We start from the raw sequence: 20133 nt of genomic DNA on the forward strand, positions 1-20133 counted from the left end.
TTTAAAATACATGTTTAAACTGAGCTCAGAAGAAAATGTTACTATGAAAAGAGTATCTAATCAATTTCACAGAGAATATAAAGGATCATTAATATATATATTTCAATAATCAACTAAGCTTTTTTGCTTTAATTCAATTACCTATTTTAACAGCAGGTTTTATTAATTGCTTTGGTTCCACACATTCATGTGACCGAATGTTTTTTCCTCTCACGTGATTGGCTGTGTTTTCATTCACGTGATTGTCTGATTTTTCCAGCCCTTTGATTGGCTACTGCAGTCAAGGCAGTGTTTTCAATCTGCGGGACACGGAAGTGACAGCTAGAAGCAGTAACTTTAAAACTTTAGGGACTTTTTGTGTGTGGATGTTATAACGAAAAAGAGAAGAAGTTATGACAACCTAGCTCTAAGCCTTTTATTCGCCATGTTTTTATTTACATTACATTACATTTAGCTGACGCTTTTATCCAAAGCGACTTACAATAAGTACATTCGACCAGGAAGACACAACCTTGAAGAAAACAGAATCATATAAGTACATCAGGTTTCATAGAGCCAAACATTTCAAGTGCTACTCAACTGGTTATTTCTTCTACCGTTATACAGCCTACCGGACTACCTTATTTACAATGTGACAGACGAGTTGGATTTAATAGAGCTCTGCTGAGTTCTTAACTGAGACCAACGATGGATTATCCGCTCTTTATAGCTGTGTTTCTCGTGAGCTCCTCTGTGGTGTTAGCCTCCCAGCAGCCCAACATCGTGTTCATCCTGGCAGATGACTATGGTTGGTATGATGTCGGCTACCACAGCTCAGAGATCCGCACGCCGAACCTGGACAAGCTGTCCGCGGCAGGAGTCCGCCTGGATAACTACTATGTCCAGCCTCTGTGCACCCCGTCCAGAAACCTGCTGATGACCGGGAGGTACCAGGTGAGACCCTCACCCTGAGACCCACACCCTGAGACCCACACACTGAGACCCCTGCCTGGCTGAGTTTCTATGGATTCCTGCAGGGTATCACTATACGGTCAGAGAAGTATCTTCTAGATCAGTGCTTCTCAAACTTTTTTCAGTAATGTACCCCCTTTGAAACATTTTTTCAGCCAAGTAGGCTACCCCCTAACCGATCCTGAACATTTTTGATCGAAAAAGCCTATATAAATAATTACAATATAGTGATGTTCCCTCAGTGTGTGATGTATTAACTCCTTCTTGGTATGCATTACAACAAACTAAGGATATTTTCATTTTATGCATGAAAAATACAACATAACACTTTTATAAAACAGATTTTTCCAAGGAGTTTTTCAATTTAAGTAATATGTTATTGTGAAAAACTATAAAATACAATACACACATTTGACATGTTTATATGAGGACCCCCTTGGTGGTTTTAGGAATGTTTTATATAAAATTGTGTTTTCTGTTTAACTTAGATTATTTTTTTAATTAACCTTTTTTTTTTTTAAATCTCACGTACCCCCTGCTTACCCCCAGGGGTCCGCGCGCCGTACCCCCATTTGAGAATCACTGTTCTAGATCCTTGTGCAAAAGTACCACACTGAAGATACTGCAAAAAGTCATGCATTCAAACCCTAAGTTGATTAAAACTAGGAAAAGTTAAACAATTTTACCATTATTTAAGATGTTTTTTATTAATATTAACAGGTTTTTTGAAAGGTTCACCCATACAATTAACTTGCTTTGGCGTATACATAAAAACAGGAAGAGGAAATACATTGTAAACAAGGAACACATGTAGAACCATTTTATAAACTATAGGCCTACTAACAACTTATTAAAAGTTATAAATTAAATACTAAATGTTCACAAGACATATAAATATTTAAAAAAGTTAGTACAGTAGGAAGGATAAAACTAATTTTAAAAACGTGTTTTATTTGCAGTATAACATAATTTAAAAGTGCGTACATTTTAGAGTTTATTACTGGTGTGTGTGTGTGTGTGTGTGTGTGTGTGTGTGTGTGTGTGTGTGTGTGTGTGTGTGTGTGTGTGTGTGTGTGTGTGTGTGTGTGTGTGTGTGTGTGTGTGTGTGTGTGTGTGTGTGTGTGTGTGTGTGTGTGTGTGTGTGTGTGTGTGTGTGTGTGTGTGTGTGTGTGTGTGTGTGTGTGTGTGTGTGTGTGTGTGTGTGTGTGTGTGTGTGTGTGTGTGTGTGTGTGTGTGTGTGTGTGTGTGTGTTGTGTGTGTGTGTGTGTGTGTGTGTGTGTGTGTGTGTGTGTGTGTGTGTGTGTGTGTGTGTGTGTGTGTGTGTGTGTGTGTGTGTGTGTGGTATTGCTGTTGCTGTTCATTGGTTTAAGATAGTGGCAAGGCAAGTTTATTTAGGCTATTTATTTTATCAATAAAAAAGGCTTTGTGAAGATTCATTTTCCAGCTGATCAAAGAATGTTAAAAATTGTTTATTTAGCTTAAAAAGTAGTAAGAATTTGAAGAATCTAAATCTGAAAAGGAACTATAACTCCCGTCAAATGTAGGGAAGGGATCATCATGATGACAAGTAAAGTCCAATGTATGACTTTGTGTTTGTTTATTTTAGTTTGTTTAATAGGTTCAAGGTTCAAGGTTCTTTATTATAAAATATACTATATTAAAAGTAATACAAAAAGAAAAATAGTTTTTTTTAGAAACAAGTGAGAAAAAAAAAGTGGAATAGTGCAATACGAGTCTATATAGAAGTTATTGGAATAATATATTAGATAATAGATCAATAATTACTAAGTAGCAGATGAATGTTATTACATTGTTTCAGCAGTTCAGTTGTTTAACAGTCTTATTGCCTGCGGGATGAAGCTGTCTGAATCTGGTTGTTTTTAATAGAACTTTCCATGGGGAAAAGTCCAATTTGGATATTGTCGGAAAGTAGAACAAGAGGACAAAGTCGTTATTTTGAAACTTTAGTTTGCATCACTGTCGCCACAGAGGCTGTCGGTTCCCCTTTCGCTATTTTAGATGTAGCTTTGTGCCATTTTCACAGTCTATGCATTTTCAACTGTGAAGCTGACAATTGAGCGGCCCAGACCAAGCAAGGAGGCAGAGGCAGCACGTCCCAAATATAACCCGGTGTGGGCATTTATTACAGCATGAACACAATACACACAGCCTCAATCCTGCTGCTGCTGTTCACGTGGGCACAGCCTGCAGCCACTAGGATCTCACACACACTACCAGCCTCCTCAACAGACAGGGAAACAGAGCCTAAATACACACACTCTAATCAGCACAACAAGACACAGGTGAGGGGGGAGGAGACAACACAGGACACCAGGTGCACACAATCATCAGCCACAGACAACATATTATTTGCACCCCGATTACTCTCAACCGCTGTCATCCTTACACCAGCATAACTCCTCTCGGCGCTCTCGCAAACTCCCCTATCTTTTCAGGCGGAGCCGAGGACCCGACCAGCACCTGCCAGACAACATTCCAATAAATACGGTTTAATCAGTTAAAAGATACTACCTCAATAATTAGTATGAATTATGTGCAAATATGTAATGTCAACTGTACTGTGCAATCACGCTAATAAAGTGCAATATTACCCGGCCTGAAGCCGTCAGTCCATAGTGACGAAGTTACCTTCGTCACATCAACAAAATGTATTTCCTAACAGTATGTGTTTATTTCAACCTCCTCAGATCCGCACCGGCATGCAGCACCAGATCATCTGGCCCTGTCAGCCCTACTGTGTGCCTCTGGACGAGAAACTGCTGCCTCAGCTGATGAAGGACGCGGGCTACGCCACTCACATGGTGGGCAAGTGGCACCTGGGCATGTACAAGAAGGACTGCCTGCCCACACGCCGGGGCTTTGACACATACTTTGGTATATCTAATTATCACAAAGCATTTTATGTAGTTTTATTCCCAGTATTACACATTTCTAATTGTATTATTTTGTGCTCCAGGTTACCTCACAGGTAGCGAGGATTACTTCACTCATGTCCGCTGCTCTCGGATTGCTGCTCTCAACCTGAGTCGCTGTGCATTGGACCTGCGGGACGGAGAAGAGGTCGCCACGGGATACAAAGGAGACTATTCCACTGAGCTGCTCAGCCTGAGAGCCACCAGCATCATCAAAAAACACAACTCTAACAAGGTGACACACACTCGAGTCACACACCTGCACAAAGTGTCACAGTGTAGAGCAGTAAGTCCTGATCTGGATGATCTGATTAACTTGATTTCTACTGAGTTATTTATCCTATCTAAACACTAGACACTCAAAGTATACAGTTAGACTGAAGGGGTTTACCTTTTTTTGTTTATATTTTTTTTATTAGTGAGTTGCAGTTCATATGTTTGCTTTTGGCCAGTATAATACTTCCCTTTCCCTTTCACAGTTTTTTTTATCATTCACAGCCACAGCAAAAATCTCAACAAAAAACCCCTCAGTACCTGATACGCACAAAACAGCAGACAGAAAGAGTGAGAGGCTGGCTGGTGAACATACAGTAGTGGAGGATTTATCAGTTAAAGAAACAGATATTTCCCTCAGGAGTTGGTAGAGACTTAAACAGATGTTAAGGAGATAGAATTGTACTTTCATTAGTAGAAACAAGAATGAATGATCCATAACTGCTGGATGTCAAAATAAGCAGCTGTTTCCCATCAACTTTCGATGTATCAAAATGATTCGATTTTAATGTTTGCTCTTATAATCAGTCTCTACTTTTGAGGTAATATAGTCTTTTTTGGTTGCACTCACTACTGTTGTTTACGTCAGTAAGTCACAGAGAAGTTTCCTCACATGCTGTTATCTTCATCTTTCAGCCACTCTTCCTGTACGTTGCGCTTCAAGCAGTCCATGCTCCGCTGCAGGTGCCCGAGCGCTACCTGGCCCCCTACAGTTTCATCAAAGACCCCCATCGCAGGCAGTATGCCGGCATGGTGTCGGCCATGGACGAGGCCGTGGGAAACATCACCCTGGCCCTGCAGCAGGGGGGGCTGTGGGACAACACCATCCTGGTGTTCTCAACAGGTATGTTTTACTGAAACGCTAGATAATGACCAAAATGTCTTCTGTAGAATCTCATGGACAAATGTTAAGATCTAAGAAAGACTCTAGTCTAGATCATCTTACTTCATCAGAGTGAACTCCTGAGATTGAAATGAGATCCACAATGACAACAACTTGCTGTTTATTTGCACATAAATAGATATTAGGTGAGCTTCTCTCTATCCGTCTAACTCTTTTATAGCGTGCCAGATTGGAAACCAGATCAGTGAGTGCTTAATAAAGAGCAATTACATTTTACGTAAGCAGACTCAAAATCACATTTACTTTGTGCATCAAAGCCGGTTTTCTAGGGTTGAGCGGAGTTTAGATGAGTTTATTGAGTTAAAGTATCAGCTGGTTGGATAATGCACTTTACTAAACAACGTGGTCAAGAGGGAGGCACATGAAACACATATCCTTGCAAGTTCAATTAATGCACTGTTTCCCAGGCAAGGTTCATCTTAACATAGCTCTTGTAATGCTCTAGATTTCCACTAGAGAGCAATGTTTTTGTTGTATTTATTCTCACAGGCTTTAATGTCAGAATCTCTGACAAGCTGGATATGAATATTTAAAACAGAATCACACTAAAGCAACACTTTCATTTGCGTTTATCTTCAAGCACACCTCGGAAGTCTCGGTATGGTTGAACCTTAAAAAAAGACCCGTCATATAGACCTTTGATGAAGAACATAATAAGGCAAAGAAAGGGGCATGCAGCGTCGTCTAAACATCTGCCTGCTCTCAGGTTTCCACATGTGGAACCTGTAATGAATTGCATCTGAAGTAGGTAACTCCTTTGAGGGTTCTTTTTAAAAAGGGTAATTAGAAGACTGGAACAATGCTGCAAAAGCAAAGTGCAAGTTTGTGTTATGGCCTGCGGTAGGTGGCCTGTTTCATTGTTCTACACATTTGGTTGCCTTTAAGTGAAAAGATTCAGCCAGCCATGTGCCGGGCAGACTTTGACGGAGGAAAAACTCCAGATACTTCCTGCTTTCTTCAATGTGATGCAATGGTTATGTAAAAGTGACCAGGATACTGTATAGTGTATAAAAGATAAACATCCTTTCCCGAAATGAGTCAGTAAGGTCTATCAATTGCTCCATTAGTCATATCTACAATTGTTTTTGTAAGCTGTTATAATTGACCCAGATGAATCACGCTCAACAGGAAGGAAATTAACCCTAGCGTTGAAATTCCTCCATGACGAAAGTTTCTGCCTTTACTGTAAGCAAAGGAAGCGCAAGAGCATTAGGTGAAACTGGAGGGGAAGCTGGCAAAGAAAAAAGAGAGAATCGGCCTGTAGAGAGCCAAAGCAGCTTGAAAAGGCATTAAGGAGCAGACGGACTTTTCCAGAACAGTTCGAGAATCGGCACAGACTACTTCCCGGACTCGCATGACCCAGAGAGCCCTGCCTCGATGTGATTGGACAAGTGTGTTTATACTGGACAGGCTCATTGGGATGATGACAGTCACTCTAACTGCTGTGTGTGTGTGTGTGTGTGTGTGTGTGTGTGTGTGTGTGTGTGTGTGTGTGTGTGTGTGTGTGTGTGTGTGTGTGTGTGTGTGTGTGTGTGTGTGTGTGTGTGTGTGTGTGTGTGTGTGTGTGTGTGTGTGTGTGTGTGTGTGTGTGTGTGGTGTGTGTGTGTGTGTGTGTGTGTGTGTGTGTGTGTGTGTGTGTGTGTGTGTGTGTGTGTGTGTGTGTGTGTGTGTGTGTGTGTGTGTGTGTGTGTGTGTGTGTGTGTGTGTGTGTGTGTGTGTGTGTGTGGTGTGTGTGTGTGTGTGTGTGTGTGTGTGTGTGTGTGTGTGTGTGTGTGTGTGTGTGTGTGTGTGTGTGTGTGTGTGTGTGTGTGTGGTGTGTGTATGTGTGTGTGTGTGTGTGTGTGTGTGTGTGTGTGTGTGTGTGTGTGTGTGTGTGTGTGTGTGTGTGTGATGGATATTATGCTGGACTGTTTGTCTAACAGGGGAGATAAATCGATGAGCATTGCTGTTTTGTTTGAATGCTTTATGGGTAGCATATTCCTGTCGTTCTACAACTTTGGTTCGGACTGAAATATCTTAACCACTATCAATTGTATTACAATGAAATTCTATAAGACACTCATGCTCCTAGGAGGATCAATCCTACTGACTTTTGTTATCGCCAGACTTTTACACTAGAGCCACCATGGGGTTCACATGTGTGACTTTAAAAAAAAATTCTCTTCAACTACTGAATCGATTGCTGTTTAATTAAATGCACACATTAACTTCCTCCTCAGGATGAACTGTTTATTATGCTTTCTGTGGTTCTGTGCTTTCCCTTTCCTGTAGTGTGTTATATAGATTTTTGTGCACGTAAATGGTCTGCAAATGCTAAAATCACCCCCCCCCCCCCACACTGCCTGAAACGCCTCAATTGGACTGCTTTTGTTTACTTCTGTGACGTAGTGACATCAATACTTAACACTTGCACTTCTATTGGCTTGCAACAGAAGTCCAACACACTGTACCTGATAGACTAAAGGGCGGGACATCTCTAAGCTGTTGACTAATCACAACAGAGCCGGCCCGCTAACCAATCAGAGCAGACTGGGTTCTGGTTTCAGACCGAGGGTGAAAAAAAGAAAAAAAGCATGTAAACATGTCACGGTAGAGAAACTAAATACAAATATAAAACCTGAAAATGAGCATGATCTGTTATACATATACATAATATTTTATATTTCATCGGCCATCATCAGGTCAAAATGTAAATAGTCCAAAAAAAATTATTTGACTAAATACCTGCAGGTAATAACATTCCCACCAGCCTTAGCAGTATTAGTGCTAAGTAACACATGTTAGCATGCTGGATGGGCTAACTAAGGTGAGATGATTAGAGCCTCGCCTTTAGTTCAACATCACAGAAAATATTACAATATGTAATGTAACTACCAGCATGGCTTTAGGCCCTTTTACTAATGTATGTTACTACATGGTTCGGTTGTAAGGGTAGTGGAAACAATAATTTTTGGACATTTTATCCAGCAGCGTGTTGCGTCTTCAAAGGTATTTTCACAGATGTCAATTTTCTGTCTGGGGTAAAAGCAACATTACCAACATTACATAGGAATATCCGTTTGGCTGCTCTCTCTTCTCCACGGGAAGAACATGGAATCTGCATTCTGCCCTAATACTGCATTAGTGGTATTGGTTTCTAAACAGAGCTTACAAGGCTGTAGTCTTTTTAAGCATTTAGTACACAGTCACCTCCCCAGATCTCTTCTTTATGCCTTTTTCTTATATCTACTGATTTGAAATCCCTTTGTCTTCTTCTCCTTGTGACATTACATTTTGTCCCCAGATAACGGAGGTCAGACGCTGAGCGGTGGCAGCAACTGGCCGCTGCGAGGAAGGAAGTGGTCTCTGTGGGAAGGAGGGATCCGGGGAGTGGGGTTTGTCGCGAGCCCGCTGCTGAAGCAACCCGGGACCGTCAGCCACAAACTCATCCACATCTCTGACTGGCTGCCAACCCTCGTTGGCCTGGCCGGAGGGAGCACCAACGGCACCAAGCCACTGGACGGATTCAACGTGTGGAACACAATCAGGTGAGCTGCTGAACTGTAAATATTGTTCACACATGTGGGTATTGAATTCTTCAGCTGAAGACGTTTCTTGGGTGGTAGGTCAGAGTTTACAATGTGAGTGATACCAGCTCTTAAATCTGACAGCCTGCCCTCTCTCTGTGCCTCTTTCCGATCCTTCCCCCCATGTGCTCCAGCTCCAACTGCCTCCGCCTGTCTCCCTGACCGAGCGTCTTTTTCTTGTAGGAGCCCCTGCTCCTTCAATAAGCCCTTTGTTACTTCGGCAATGGGAGCTCAAAGAGAAGGAAATTCCATCAGTCATTCTCACACAAATCTGTAGTCCTTCCATCCCTTTCTTTTCTCCCCTGATCCTCTCTCCATCCCCTCCTCTGCCTCTAAGAACTATGAAATCCTGCTTTTGGATAAACTCATTATTTTAGCTACAAATCCTTTTATGTGGGAACATACCTGAGAATTCTTTTATCCGTAGAATATTGAATTGTGCTTTGGAGAACACTGCAAAGATTGAGTTATCATGCAACTGGTGACACACCACAAACTACATTGCATGTTAATAGGTACTCAGGTCATCACACAGGCTGTCACTGACTACTGACATGTTATATTTGTAAACTAAATGTGGACACAGTGAAAGCAGGGGAAATGAAGGGCTGCAGCAGAAAATGCTTAGCCTGGACCACAAACTACTACTCACAGCCTCCACTTGACCTGATTGGCTGAAGCACGTCAGCTGACCGCTTACTGCTGATGGTTGCCGTGTGTTGTGCAAAACAACACAGGGCACACACTGCTGTTTGTTTTCACTGCTTTTTACAGTTTCATTTTGTATTTAATTGGCCTGTTACAGAAAACAGCAGCTTGGCCGGCGGAAAATAAAAAAGGCAAATGATGGCCCAGAACAGTAGGCAGGCAGGAGTTATTTTAGTTGTGTTATCAGACACTGTGGTCAGAGAGAATAGTGTGTTTTCTCTGTGGTGGAGTGCGGTCAGAGCATACGACTGCATGGTGAGCAATGGCCAGCTGGTTTAGATTTACAGATCCCAGAGGATTTTACAGTGCATGAGTCAGACACGGTGTTGTGTGTGTTAGTTGTGTATCCATATGTTTAACGGTTACTTTTTATCTTGCAGCAAAGGCTTTGCCTCACCCAGACTGGAGCTGCTGCACAACATTGACCCTCTGTATAATGACATCGCTCCGTGTAAGTTCACATGCTTCATTATTCATAAATGGGGTTTTTCCCACTCTGTCCGCACTGTGATTTATATTCATCAGAACATATAACACGTAATACCTACAGCAGGGTTTCATTTGTGGATTTGGACAAAGTTGAGGTTGAGTTTCCTAACTGCACTGTGGTGAAAAAGTGTGTGTACATGTCACTATGCACTCATTCAGACCTGGTAAAGAGAGGAGTCTGACATACATTTTGAAATAGGATCTTGTGAAATACAAACGTTGGCTGACACAAGCTGCAGATATCCCACCAAAAAGTATTCACTGCAGCACATACTGCCAAGAGGCTGAGATCATTACACGTCTTTATAGAAGTCTGGGAACTCCGTTTGCATTCAGTCGTTTTGCAGCTATATGTCTTCTGTGTTTTATTGAGAAAAGGAAATGAGGAGAAAATCATCCCTTTCTTATACAACATTCTGACTTTAAGGATAATTTGTATGTATGATAAATGTATGGATTATTGTGGATTTTTTAATTATATGCTACAATAAGTAAAAATATATACATAATTCAATAACATTTGAATGTTGGCCAATGTGAACCCTCATTACAGTTTATGGTTTGTCAGCCAGCTGCCTTAGTCCAGACTGAAATATGGCAAAAGCTTTATGTAGGATTTTGTTAAAATATGGATATAACAGCGACCATTTTTTAGACACTGTCCTGGACGACATCCTCAGTGTTGTTGCACTCTGTTGTTCACATAAAAAGACAAGGAAATAGTTGTGTCAAGAGAAGTTCATATCCTGGACAGAGACCCTGTCTAATCTGATTTATAAAAGGTGTGGAGGAGAGGGGGATTCCTGAAGATATGTCACTATGTAAGAGTATACTGGCAACCTAGGGCTGTGGACTTATAAAAGTGAGAGCGACACTGTTATTGTTAGCACCGTGTGAGTATGTCAGTAATTAGGGCCAAATGTGATCCTGGAGACACCTACTGCAGCGAGAACTACCAGACAGGCTGAGTACTTTGCCATGTGTTTATTAGATGTCAATGCAATAATGTTGAAACAAACCAAGACACAGTCATCCGAATGAAGTCAGAGTTTGATGATGGGTGTGGTCCGAGCAATTGCGGCAGAATTAGGAGATGAGGAGGAGGTTTTTGGTTTCCTTGCTTGATTTGATGGGCGGCTTGTCTGATCACATTGAAGGGTTGGTCTCTAGGGTGTATGTTCATCGTCTTCGCTGTCTGACTGGAAATAAGACTTGGACACTCTGCTCCATCAAGACCTATCTTCCTCTGTTCCATTTTAGCTCCTTCTCCCTAAAGTCAGCTTTCACAGTTTGCAGCCGAGCAGTTTTGGCCCAACCTTTCTTTGTTTGCTAGATCAAGTCTATTCTGGTTCAAATGATAACATTTGATCCCAGCCAATTATGATGTAAGTCCTAGATATAAACATGGTTACACACGGCATCTATTGCACGTCTGTCCGTCCTGGGAGAGGGATCCCTCCTCTGTTGCTCTCCCTGAGGTTTCGCCCATTTTTCCCTTTAGTGGGTTTTCTGCGGAAGTTTTTCCTTGTACGATGTGAGGGTCTAAGGACAGAGGGTGTCGTTTTTCTCATACTGATAGTCTGAACAATCTGTGCTGTTGTATTTGCTGTAAAGTGTCTCTACTGTAGGCTATTTTTATTATATGTACAGCACTTTGGCTCGACCAAAAATCGTTTATAAATGTGCTATATAAATAAAACTTGATTTGATTTGATGGTTAGGTATTTTTGTGCATGTATATGGTCTGCAAAGGCTAAAAACCCAAAGTTCCCTCCAGAAAGAGTTTATCCCCCCCCCCCCCCCCCCCGGCCTGGACTCCTTTGTTTACTTCCTTAACATAGTGACATCACTATGTAAGACTTGACCAGTCACAACAGAGCTGGCCAGCTAACCAATCAGAGCAGACTGGGCTCTGGTTTCAGACCGAGGGTGAAAAGAGTTGCTGCAGCACAGGCAGTATGAGAGAAATAAAGACCTTTTGAACATTAAAGCATGGAGACATGTCACAGTAGAGGCACTACATATAAATATGAACCTGGAAATGAGCGTAACAGGGCCCCTTTAAAATATCCAGTGACCTCTCATCCTTCAATCTGTCATCAGAAAAGCCCTTCCCAGCTCACACTGGGAGAGAGATGCAGGATACACCAGTCACTAGTCTGTCACAAGTAGGGATGCACCGAATATTCGGCCACCGAAAATGGTTAAAAAGGCCCTTTCGGCTTTCGGCCGAAAGGGTTTTAGCACCGACAAAATATCACCGAATGTCAGAACAGGTTTACGTTGGTAACCTAACGTGTTGTTGTGATGACGTAATAAAGACGCGGCGACCATGCTCGCGGCTGGCTCACAGGGGGGGGGGGGGTGGGGGAACATTGACCTTTGTCATCGAGATTGCCCTGAGCCTTTAACAAATCGTATTAAATAATCTGATGATAGACTGTAAACAGAATAGCTGAAATTTTAACAAACTAAATAACTCAGTTTCCTCTAATCATTAACCCATGTTTGTATCATGGAGTTAACTCCGTGTGTTGCTGCTAGCATACATAACACCTGACGTGGAAACGTTACTCGTGGATGGGGCTACAGGGCTGCTAGAAAGACGGTCGAACCCGGTACATTCCTCAGTCTGCATGCGGTGCACTTTTGCTAAATGTTTAGACAAATTGCTCGTGCTTACATGCTAAACTCTTATTGCACTTATGGTAACAAGTATTCTCCACATCGAGACGGGTAAAGTTTAACCACACCTCGGAGCGCGTTCTCTCCGCCATCTCCGCAGTGTGCTCCGCTGCATGTAGCAGCTGCGTGTGTGTAAACTGCCCCGCCCCCTCGCACACAGACGGGGAGAGAGATCTCGTCTGATCGAAAATACATCATAGACGCATTTGTTGTCTTTGCATATTAGAAACGAGTTGGCGACACTAAGACTGCGATATCATGTTTTTTAGCAATAATACATGACATATATAAATGTACTGTATGCATTCAAAAGTGCTGAATAAATGTTTTATGGACCCATAATAGTGATTATTATTTAAGTTAAGTTTTGCCATAATCATGTCTATTTCCATAATCAGGTAGCTGAACAACATTGGTAAAAAATGTATACATTATATATATATATTTCTATTAATCATTTTCGGCATTCGGTTTTCGGCCAACTGTTTCCTATTTTCGGTATCGGTTTCGGCCAAGAATTTCCCATTCGGTGCACCCCTAGTCACAAGGCTGACACATATAGACAGACAACCATATACTCCTGCAGACAATTTAGCTAGTGTTTGGACTGTGGCAGGACACCAGTACAAACTCATGGAGAATCTCTTTTTAATCCTCATTAATCAGCCAGTGACACACATTTGATACAGCCTGTGAAGAGGATGAAAACCTTGTGCTGCCTATCTGTGTTTATGAAATCTATGACGCATGATGCTTGGTTTCTAATGTTGTAATTCTACTGTTTTCTCTCTCTTCCCAACAAGTATCAAGAGGCTCATTGTTTGAGCCAGTATTCACAAATACGCCAGACATCGTGAATCCAATTAACTCAAGTCCAGGCAGACAGGGGCTTAAGAATAGCATGGAGTTGCATAACGTCCAACTAAACTCACATTAAAAGTCAACGCTGAGTTTATTATGGGTGTTTGAAATGTGTTTGATTGGATTAAGAGTTTATGAGGAGAGGAGAGGTGATTCTCACATGGAGATTATTATCACTGGATGTCATTTTGGTTGCTTTATGAAGTACACGTCATATCTGTGAAAGTACATTTACATGGAATAATCATAAGATACTTTCTTTAAAACAAAAAACAAACATCTTCCATGTGTTTACAAATGTAATCTGAATCATTTTTGTGAATTGGCTTGATTGTCTTCACTTTTTGGTTATTTCTTTGGGATTACTGTACCTCATAAAATGCTATTTGTTATGCTGTTGTAAGGAAGGCTGATTACACAAGGTTGAAATTGTAATCAGTCTCTGTTGAAACTGTAATCAGTTGACATTGTTGGAATCTGAGATAGTCGATGTTTGAGGTTCGGGGTGTGTGTGCTTACAGTTTAAGCTCTGTGATTGTGGGGAGGTTTCCAGGAAATTGGTCATGTGACTCCCTTTTGGTGTTCGGCTGTCAGACACAGTGGAGTGGCCTCATTCTTGTCTTAACCACTTAATATTAGGTGGTCCTGGTCTGAGGCCACTATTTCTGTCTCTGTGGAGAAAGCTGCACCTTTAGTTACACATTCGAAAATAGAAGAGGTCAAAGGAGGAGTGCATTTTTGTGCTGAAATGTTTCACAGATGTGCCATAATGGGCACATAATGGGTTGTCATGAGAGTAGATGCATACCGCTTCATTCATCTCCTGGAAGTACAGTGCTTCTCTTCTCTTCAGCAAGGGGTGGTAGAGGAATTATCACTGATAAATACCGTATGGAGCACTGCACTTTATTTTGGTGCAGGAGCAGCTTTCTAAAGGGTCGTATCTAGTGTTAATCACTGGTGTCTATCATGTGAACCTTTAACAAGTTATTACAGATTACACTTCCTCCTGAGTCAGTGTGTAAAAGTGGAGAGCGCTTCTTTAACATGTGATGTACAATATATTCTGCTCCTAAATTTATAGTCACCTGGAAAACTTTACAGAGATCTGGTTTCAGTTTCAGCTTCACACACACCTGGTATCGTTCACTGGTGGGGGGGGGGGTCATGATTTTTAACAGTAGCAACATCCTTTTAAAAAAAAATCTAAATCAAGGTACAAAAGGTATGATTACCAAAACATTTGCAACAAATGTTGTAACCCTAACCCAGTTTTTATATTTCAAAACACTATTAATTGATTAATTTTGGTCACTTGAGTATGTGGAACAAGCTGTCAATACAACCATTATCGTCTTTATAAATCCAATGGTTGCCTATTTACACATTAAGTTGGACATAGGTCTGATATTTACCTCCTTTTTGCTGTGATAGTGTCACCAACTCAAAATATATTCAGCTTAAAATGCTGTTTAATGTACTTGTCAGCGAGCTGCTGACTGTTTCTGATGTTTTTCAGAGATTTTTTAAACTAAAAACAGCTGTCTTCTGCAAATGGAGAGGTTGATGGGAGCAGTGCGGCAAAAACATTAAAAGGTGTGTGTAGAACAAACAAGACAAATCTCCTTAAAGCTGAGTTAATTCCCTATGGTTTTAGTGACTAAAATTAACACCTTTAACATCTCATCTCACATCTAAAAAAAGAGCTCCTTGGAATACACCAAAATAGCCTGTTTTGACTGAACACTTTATTTATAGTCCCATCATTGATTTATCATATTTTTAGACACTTCTGTTTACACAGCCATAAACGAGCAGAGCTCAAATCACCCTGAAGCTTTACTGTCGGGCATCACCGTCTAAATCCTTTGAATGATAAAGTGAGAGTGAAGAACGACACTGCTGCTTTACAAGCGTCCATGTTTTATGTTTGAGACTTTATTGTCAGCGACCACAGTGACAGCCGGCTCCTCCTGATGCATTCCAGCCTGAGATTCCTCTTTTCCTTTCAGACGGCTCCACTTTCTTCCCCTTTTCTCTTTCTATGCTTTCCTTTTGGCCTTTTCTACATTTAGCTCATGAAAGAGCTTTGTCCCCTTTTTACATAGTTTCTCCTTTCAAGTTGCTTTTCAAAATCCCCCTTCTTCGCTCTTACTCTGTGTGAGAAGAGGGATCCCAACTAAATGGGTCACAGAGGGGTCCCTGAACTTCTCGCGGAGAAACCCTGGACTTGTCCCAAGCCTTAAATCACCCCCAAATGTCCCTTCTGCTTTCTCAGGGTCTCTTCCCACTTTCCCCCCACCTTTCCCTCCTTTTCTTTGAGCCCATTTGTGGATTCTCCTGCTTTGGATCCAGATGAGCAGGGCCTGGCGTTGAGGCACTCATGCAGGAATGAATGTGAGAAATGGACAGTATGTGAGTTGGGGTTTGAGGCTCCTTTCCTTAAAGAAGCAAAAGCTTGAAATTCAATCTCCCACCTGCTTGCATAACACCTGAATCTCACTTGATGTCAATACTGCAGTTTTCCCTTCTTGTGTAAAGGACATGAGCTCTGCAAGTTGTTTACAGATCTGGTGTGGTTCGGGATTGCTCTGCGTTGAGAAACCCAGTTTAATACATGTGAGAACAATTAAGAGAACCACATGTAATTTTCCGCAATGATCAGTGAAGATTTCAATGTCAGAGCTTTTATTATGTGGTCGCAAAAACGCTGAGATCGGAAATGTTTTAATTCTCCTGTCATGTCGCTGTGGTTGAATCCACTCCATAAAAACGAGCTCCGATGGGAACATTGGCTTGGTGTGGGTGGGGTTTGTGTCTATAAGCAAAGAATGTGATGAAATACTTGTTTTCGACAGTGTTAGGAGAGGACGCATAAATTACTTGCAAATCTGTCTAATCAGGACCATATTGTCGGGGTCAAACACAGCATGAACCTAATAATACTCTCAAGGCCACTTAAAAAATGTGCTCACTTCTGGTAGATATTTTCCATAAGAGGAGAAATGGATTGTGGCAGGAGGCTGCAGAAATGTCTGGACACCCTCAGAACAAAGGCCAATTATTTACTTTTGCCTTGACTTGTGATATGGTTCCAGTTTGTTCTCGTTTGATACTGTATTAAAAATCTGCCCGACAGCAGTAATGGCAAATTATTCATTGTGCTTGGCAGATATGAAAAGACTGGTGCTGAGTTGACCACAGTACCACCATAATAGTCAAATTCCTCCTAAAACTTTAAGGAAATGAATACGTACAATAGTTTCTGTTCTTAAAGGGAAGTATTGTTATGAAGCGTTCATTCCTGCAGCTTCAATGTTGGTTTTACAGCAAGAAAAGAGGTCTTTCTTATTGGTGTATTTATTTTGACACCTTCACTCGATTCTCAGGTATGCACTGACTTTCGGGGCCAGTCTACCTTCCCGTATGGTTTACATGGACTTCCACAGAGGGCGTTTTGTATCCAGTGGTAGTCTAATATCGTTTTAATCAGTGGGAGCTAGTTGTAGGCATATTTTTAGAGATGGATGACCTCCATGATCAGCTCCGTCCTCTCCTCTCTGCAGGTCCTGGCACTCAGCGTCAATCATCTTTGGCTCAGGTGGTCAGTGGAGGCTCCTGGGCCAATTCTGGCTTCAATGTGTCCATTCACGCCGCCATCCGATTCTCCAACTGGAAGCTGCTGACGGGCTACCCAGGTCCGTATCTCCTGACAACCGTAATGACATGTTTAGTCTAAGTGCGAAGCGGAAAATCAACAGCGGAACAGCGGTGGAAGACGTTTCTGGATCCCTTAGTAAAGTAAAATATTTGTATATAGAAGTATAAAAAACACCCCTGTGAAGCTGGTGTTGGTAGAGCTAGTTTAAACTAGTTTTTATACAGTAAATGTAATCCAGTGGTTCCCAAAATGGGGGTCAAGCCCCTTCAAAAGGTCACAAAATGAATCTAATGGGTGGCGAATTGGTTGATTGAAGAGGAAAATCAAATAACAGTTTTGACAATCATTCTGTATGCATTACTTACTAAAATATTGAATGAATATATAGTATATGGTTATAATAATATACATTTACCTCTTTAGGATTTAAATAGTTATTTAAATGAGAGGTTTTCAAATGTCTAGCTAAGACAAGAAGCTTCAACTAGAGCAGGTCAGGGCCATAAATCAAAAATATTGGGAGCCAGTGATTTAATCCAGCATCTTATTGAACAGGCTTATATTTTGTTTGTTTTTTATAATAATTGTATCTAACAAAAAGTAACAACAGCTCTCGGACAAAGGCAGTGCAGTCAAAATTGTAATATTATTCTCTCCAACGTGGTGAAGTAAATTACAATTGTACTTTAATACAGTACTTGTGTTAATGTATTGAGCTACTTCCCACCATGGTTGCCAATCTGATTCCTTCATCTTATTTCCTCCAGGTTGTGACGTTTGGTTTCCGCGACCCGGGCACAACAGCTCCGATTCAAACCCCCCCCAGGCGGATCCACTGAAGCCCGTAATGCTGTTTGACATAGAAAAAGATCCAGAGGAGAGGAATGAATTATCCGCTCACTTCCCCACAGTAGTAGAGTATCTTCTCACTAGGCTCAACCAATACCAGAAAAGTGCTTTACCGATAAACTTCCCCGATGAGGACCCCCGATGTGACCCGGGTCCCACTGGAGCCTGGGGACCCTGGGCATAGGGTGGAAATGGCAGTTATGAATACTGTAGCACTTTGTTAAATGTGAATTTCAGCAGCAGGAATCTCTTCTGCTGAGAAAAAGAGTAACATTTTTAAAGACATTATGATGGTGAGATTGAATGTATATCAACTTAAAGACAGCTGTTTTTATCCCACAATCATTTAAATCTGTCTAAACTCGATTATGCAGATTTTTTTAAAGAAAATATTTCACTTACATTATGTTTTTCGGTTTTATTCCTTTGTTTGTCAGTTGTTTATTGGGAAAACTTCTAGCCCTGTTGTTGCATGGTCAAAGAAAGATCCCATATCATTTTGCAGTGTTGTTTTTCCCTTTCGTTTACATAGTGCGATAGGGCATTTGGAGGTCTTTGTTCTCCAAGTGCCCTTTTAGTTTAATATTTGCCAAAGAGTTTTTATTTTTCGCCAACCAATGGAAAAAGCCATTAATTAGTTGACTGACTGGTACTGCCATTACTATTGATCGATGTGTCCCAGCTCTGAAATGCTTACAGAGGTTTAGTTAAAATGATTGCGTAAACACTGTTTGCTACATATGTTGCTGATTTGGAAAGACCTTATCTCCCTGCTGTTTCAGTTATTGCACTTCATTTATCAACTGTTGAGAAGCCGCAGGCTCCTTGTATGTGTCAAACAGAAGGACTGTTTTCATACCTGGGAGACATATTTCACCAACCAATCTATGGTGTCTTTTGGGAGGTTTTTAAGGATCGTACAGGAGAAAGCAGAATGTGTCACGTTATATTTACATCTTGTTACATGGCCACCCAATGTCCAAAAAGGTCAAATTTGTACTTTAAAATATATTTCCTTAAATAAACTGTGCTTTACTTTGAAACTGTGTACTGGTTGTACTGTAGCTATGAATCCAAGTTATATGATTTGTTCCGGAAAACAAATACTACTGTACATAAGAAAGAGGCTTCAAAATGTAGTGAAATGGTTTGTAAAAAGACTGAATATTCATGATTTTTTTTTGTGCTGAAATGTAGTTAATTACAAGTGCTTTTTTTTTTTCGTTTACTCGTTCCCCTTCCAGTTGCCTTAACGTTAACAAGCTGCTAAATGGGTTAGCAGTGTATTTCTGTTTCGAGGTTGAAAATGTGAGGAATTTCTTCACATGCACTTCACATATCCATTATATTATGGCTTCAACAAAAACTCCCACATGCCAGTCATTCATGAATGTGCAGTTCTCACGGAGGTGATTTAGATACAGTTATGGTGATATATCTTATATTTTCTTACTACATCATAGATTACAAAAAAATACTAAAGGGTAAGGAAATCTCAGACTTCCAATTGAAGGATTTGCATATTTGGAAGTTAAACAATAGAAACTAATTTCCTTGATACATCCACCCTCTTTAACCTTTGGCCTCCTGGTGATTGACCTCCCACTGGCAGCCACATGCAGACTACCACAGGAAATACTCCCTGCAGAGAGGGGGCAGCCTGTCCTAATGTGGGCTGTGACCCTTGACCTGCCATGTATAATGATTGGCAGCGGAGCAAGCAAACAACAATGCTGGTGACCGTGGAAAACATAGGGCTGTTTAGAGTCAGATGTCACCGACTCTTGTTTCCTTTATAAATGTGTTTTTTTTGGAACAATTGTTTGACCTATCACTCTAAAAGGCAGCACTTTGTTGTTAATATTCAAGTTGTCGTTTGTGCTCAGCTGATGGCATAGTTTGATATGAAATCATAAGCTTGATATGAGTCTATCAGTAAAGGAATAATGGGAGTTTTTATTTTATTGACTTTGTTGCCAAGTGTTAAATGTTTAGATACCACTGTTATCTAGAAACGTGAAGCTACTGTACGGAGGGTTAGCTTTGACAGTTAGCTTAGCTTAAGGAAGAAACAGCTAGTCTAGACCATAGGTCTAGACACGTAACTTTTATAAAACCATAATCATTTTTACACCGTAGAGTTTTTACAGATCAAACAAAACATATATAATGTGTTTATTCATGTGCTTAGAAGTGATAGTAGGCAAATTTGTCTAGAAAGAGCTAAGCTAGCTGTTTCGCCTTGTATTGACC

General features: G+C 41.0%; 1 protein-coding gene across 1 annotated transcript; it reads left to right on the forward strand.

The window, feature by feature from the left end:
* Positions 1-310: 310 nt before the first annotated feature.
* Positions 311-18925, forward strand: arsb (arylsulfatase B). The gene is made up of 8 exons (XM_034238819.1): positions 311-933; positions 3660-3846; positions 3929-4119; positions 4794-5001; positions 8345-8588; positions 9716-9786; positions 16937-17068; positions 17799-18925. The coding sequence occupies exons 1-8, from the start codon at positions 688-690 to the stop codon at positions 18062-18064; spliced, it is 1545 nt and encodes a 514-aa protein (XP_034094710.1). The 5' UTR covers positions 311-687; the 3' UTR covers positions 18065-18925.
* Positions 18926-20133: the final 1208 nt, after the last annotated feature.

The sequence above is a fragment of the Gymnodraco acuticeps genome, unplaced genomic scaffold, assembly GCF_902827175.1.
Source record: "Gymnodraco acuticeps unplaced genomic scaffold, fGymAcu1.1, whole genome shotgun sequence".
NCBI lineage: Eukaryota > Metazoa > Chordata > Actinopteri > Perciformes > Bathydraconidae > Gymnodraco > Gymnodraco acuticeps.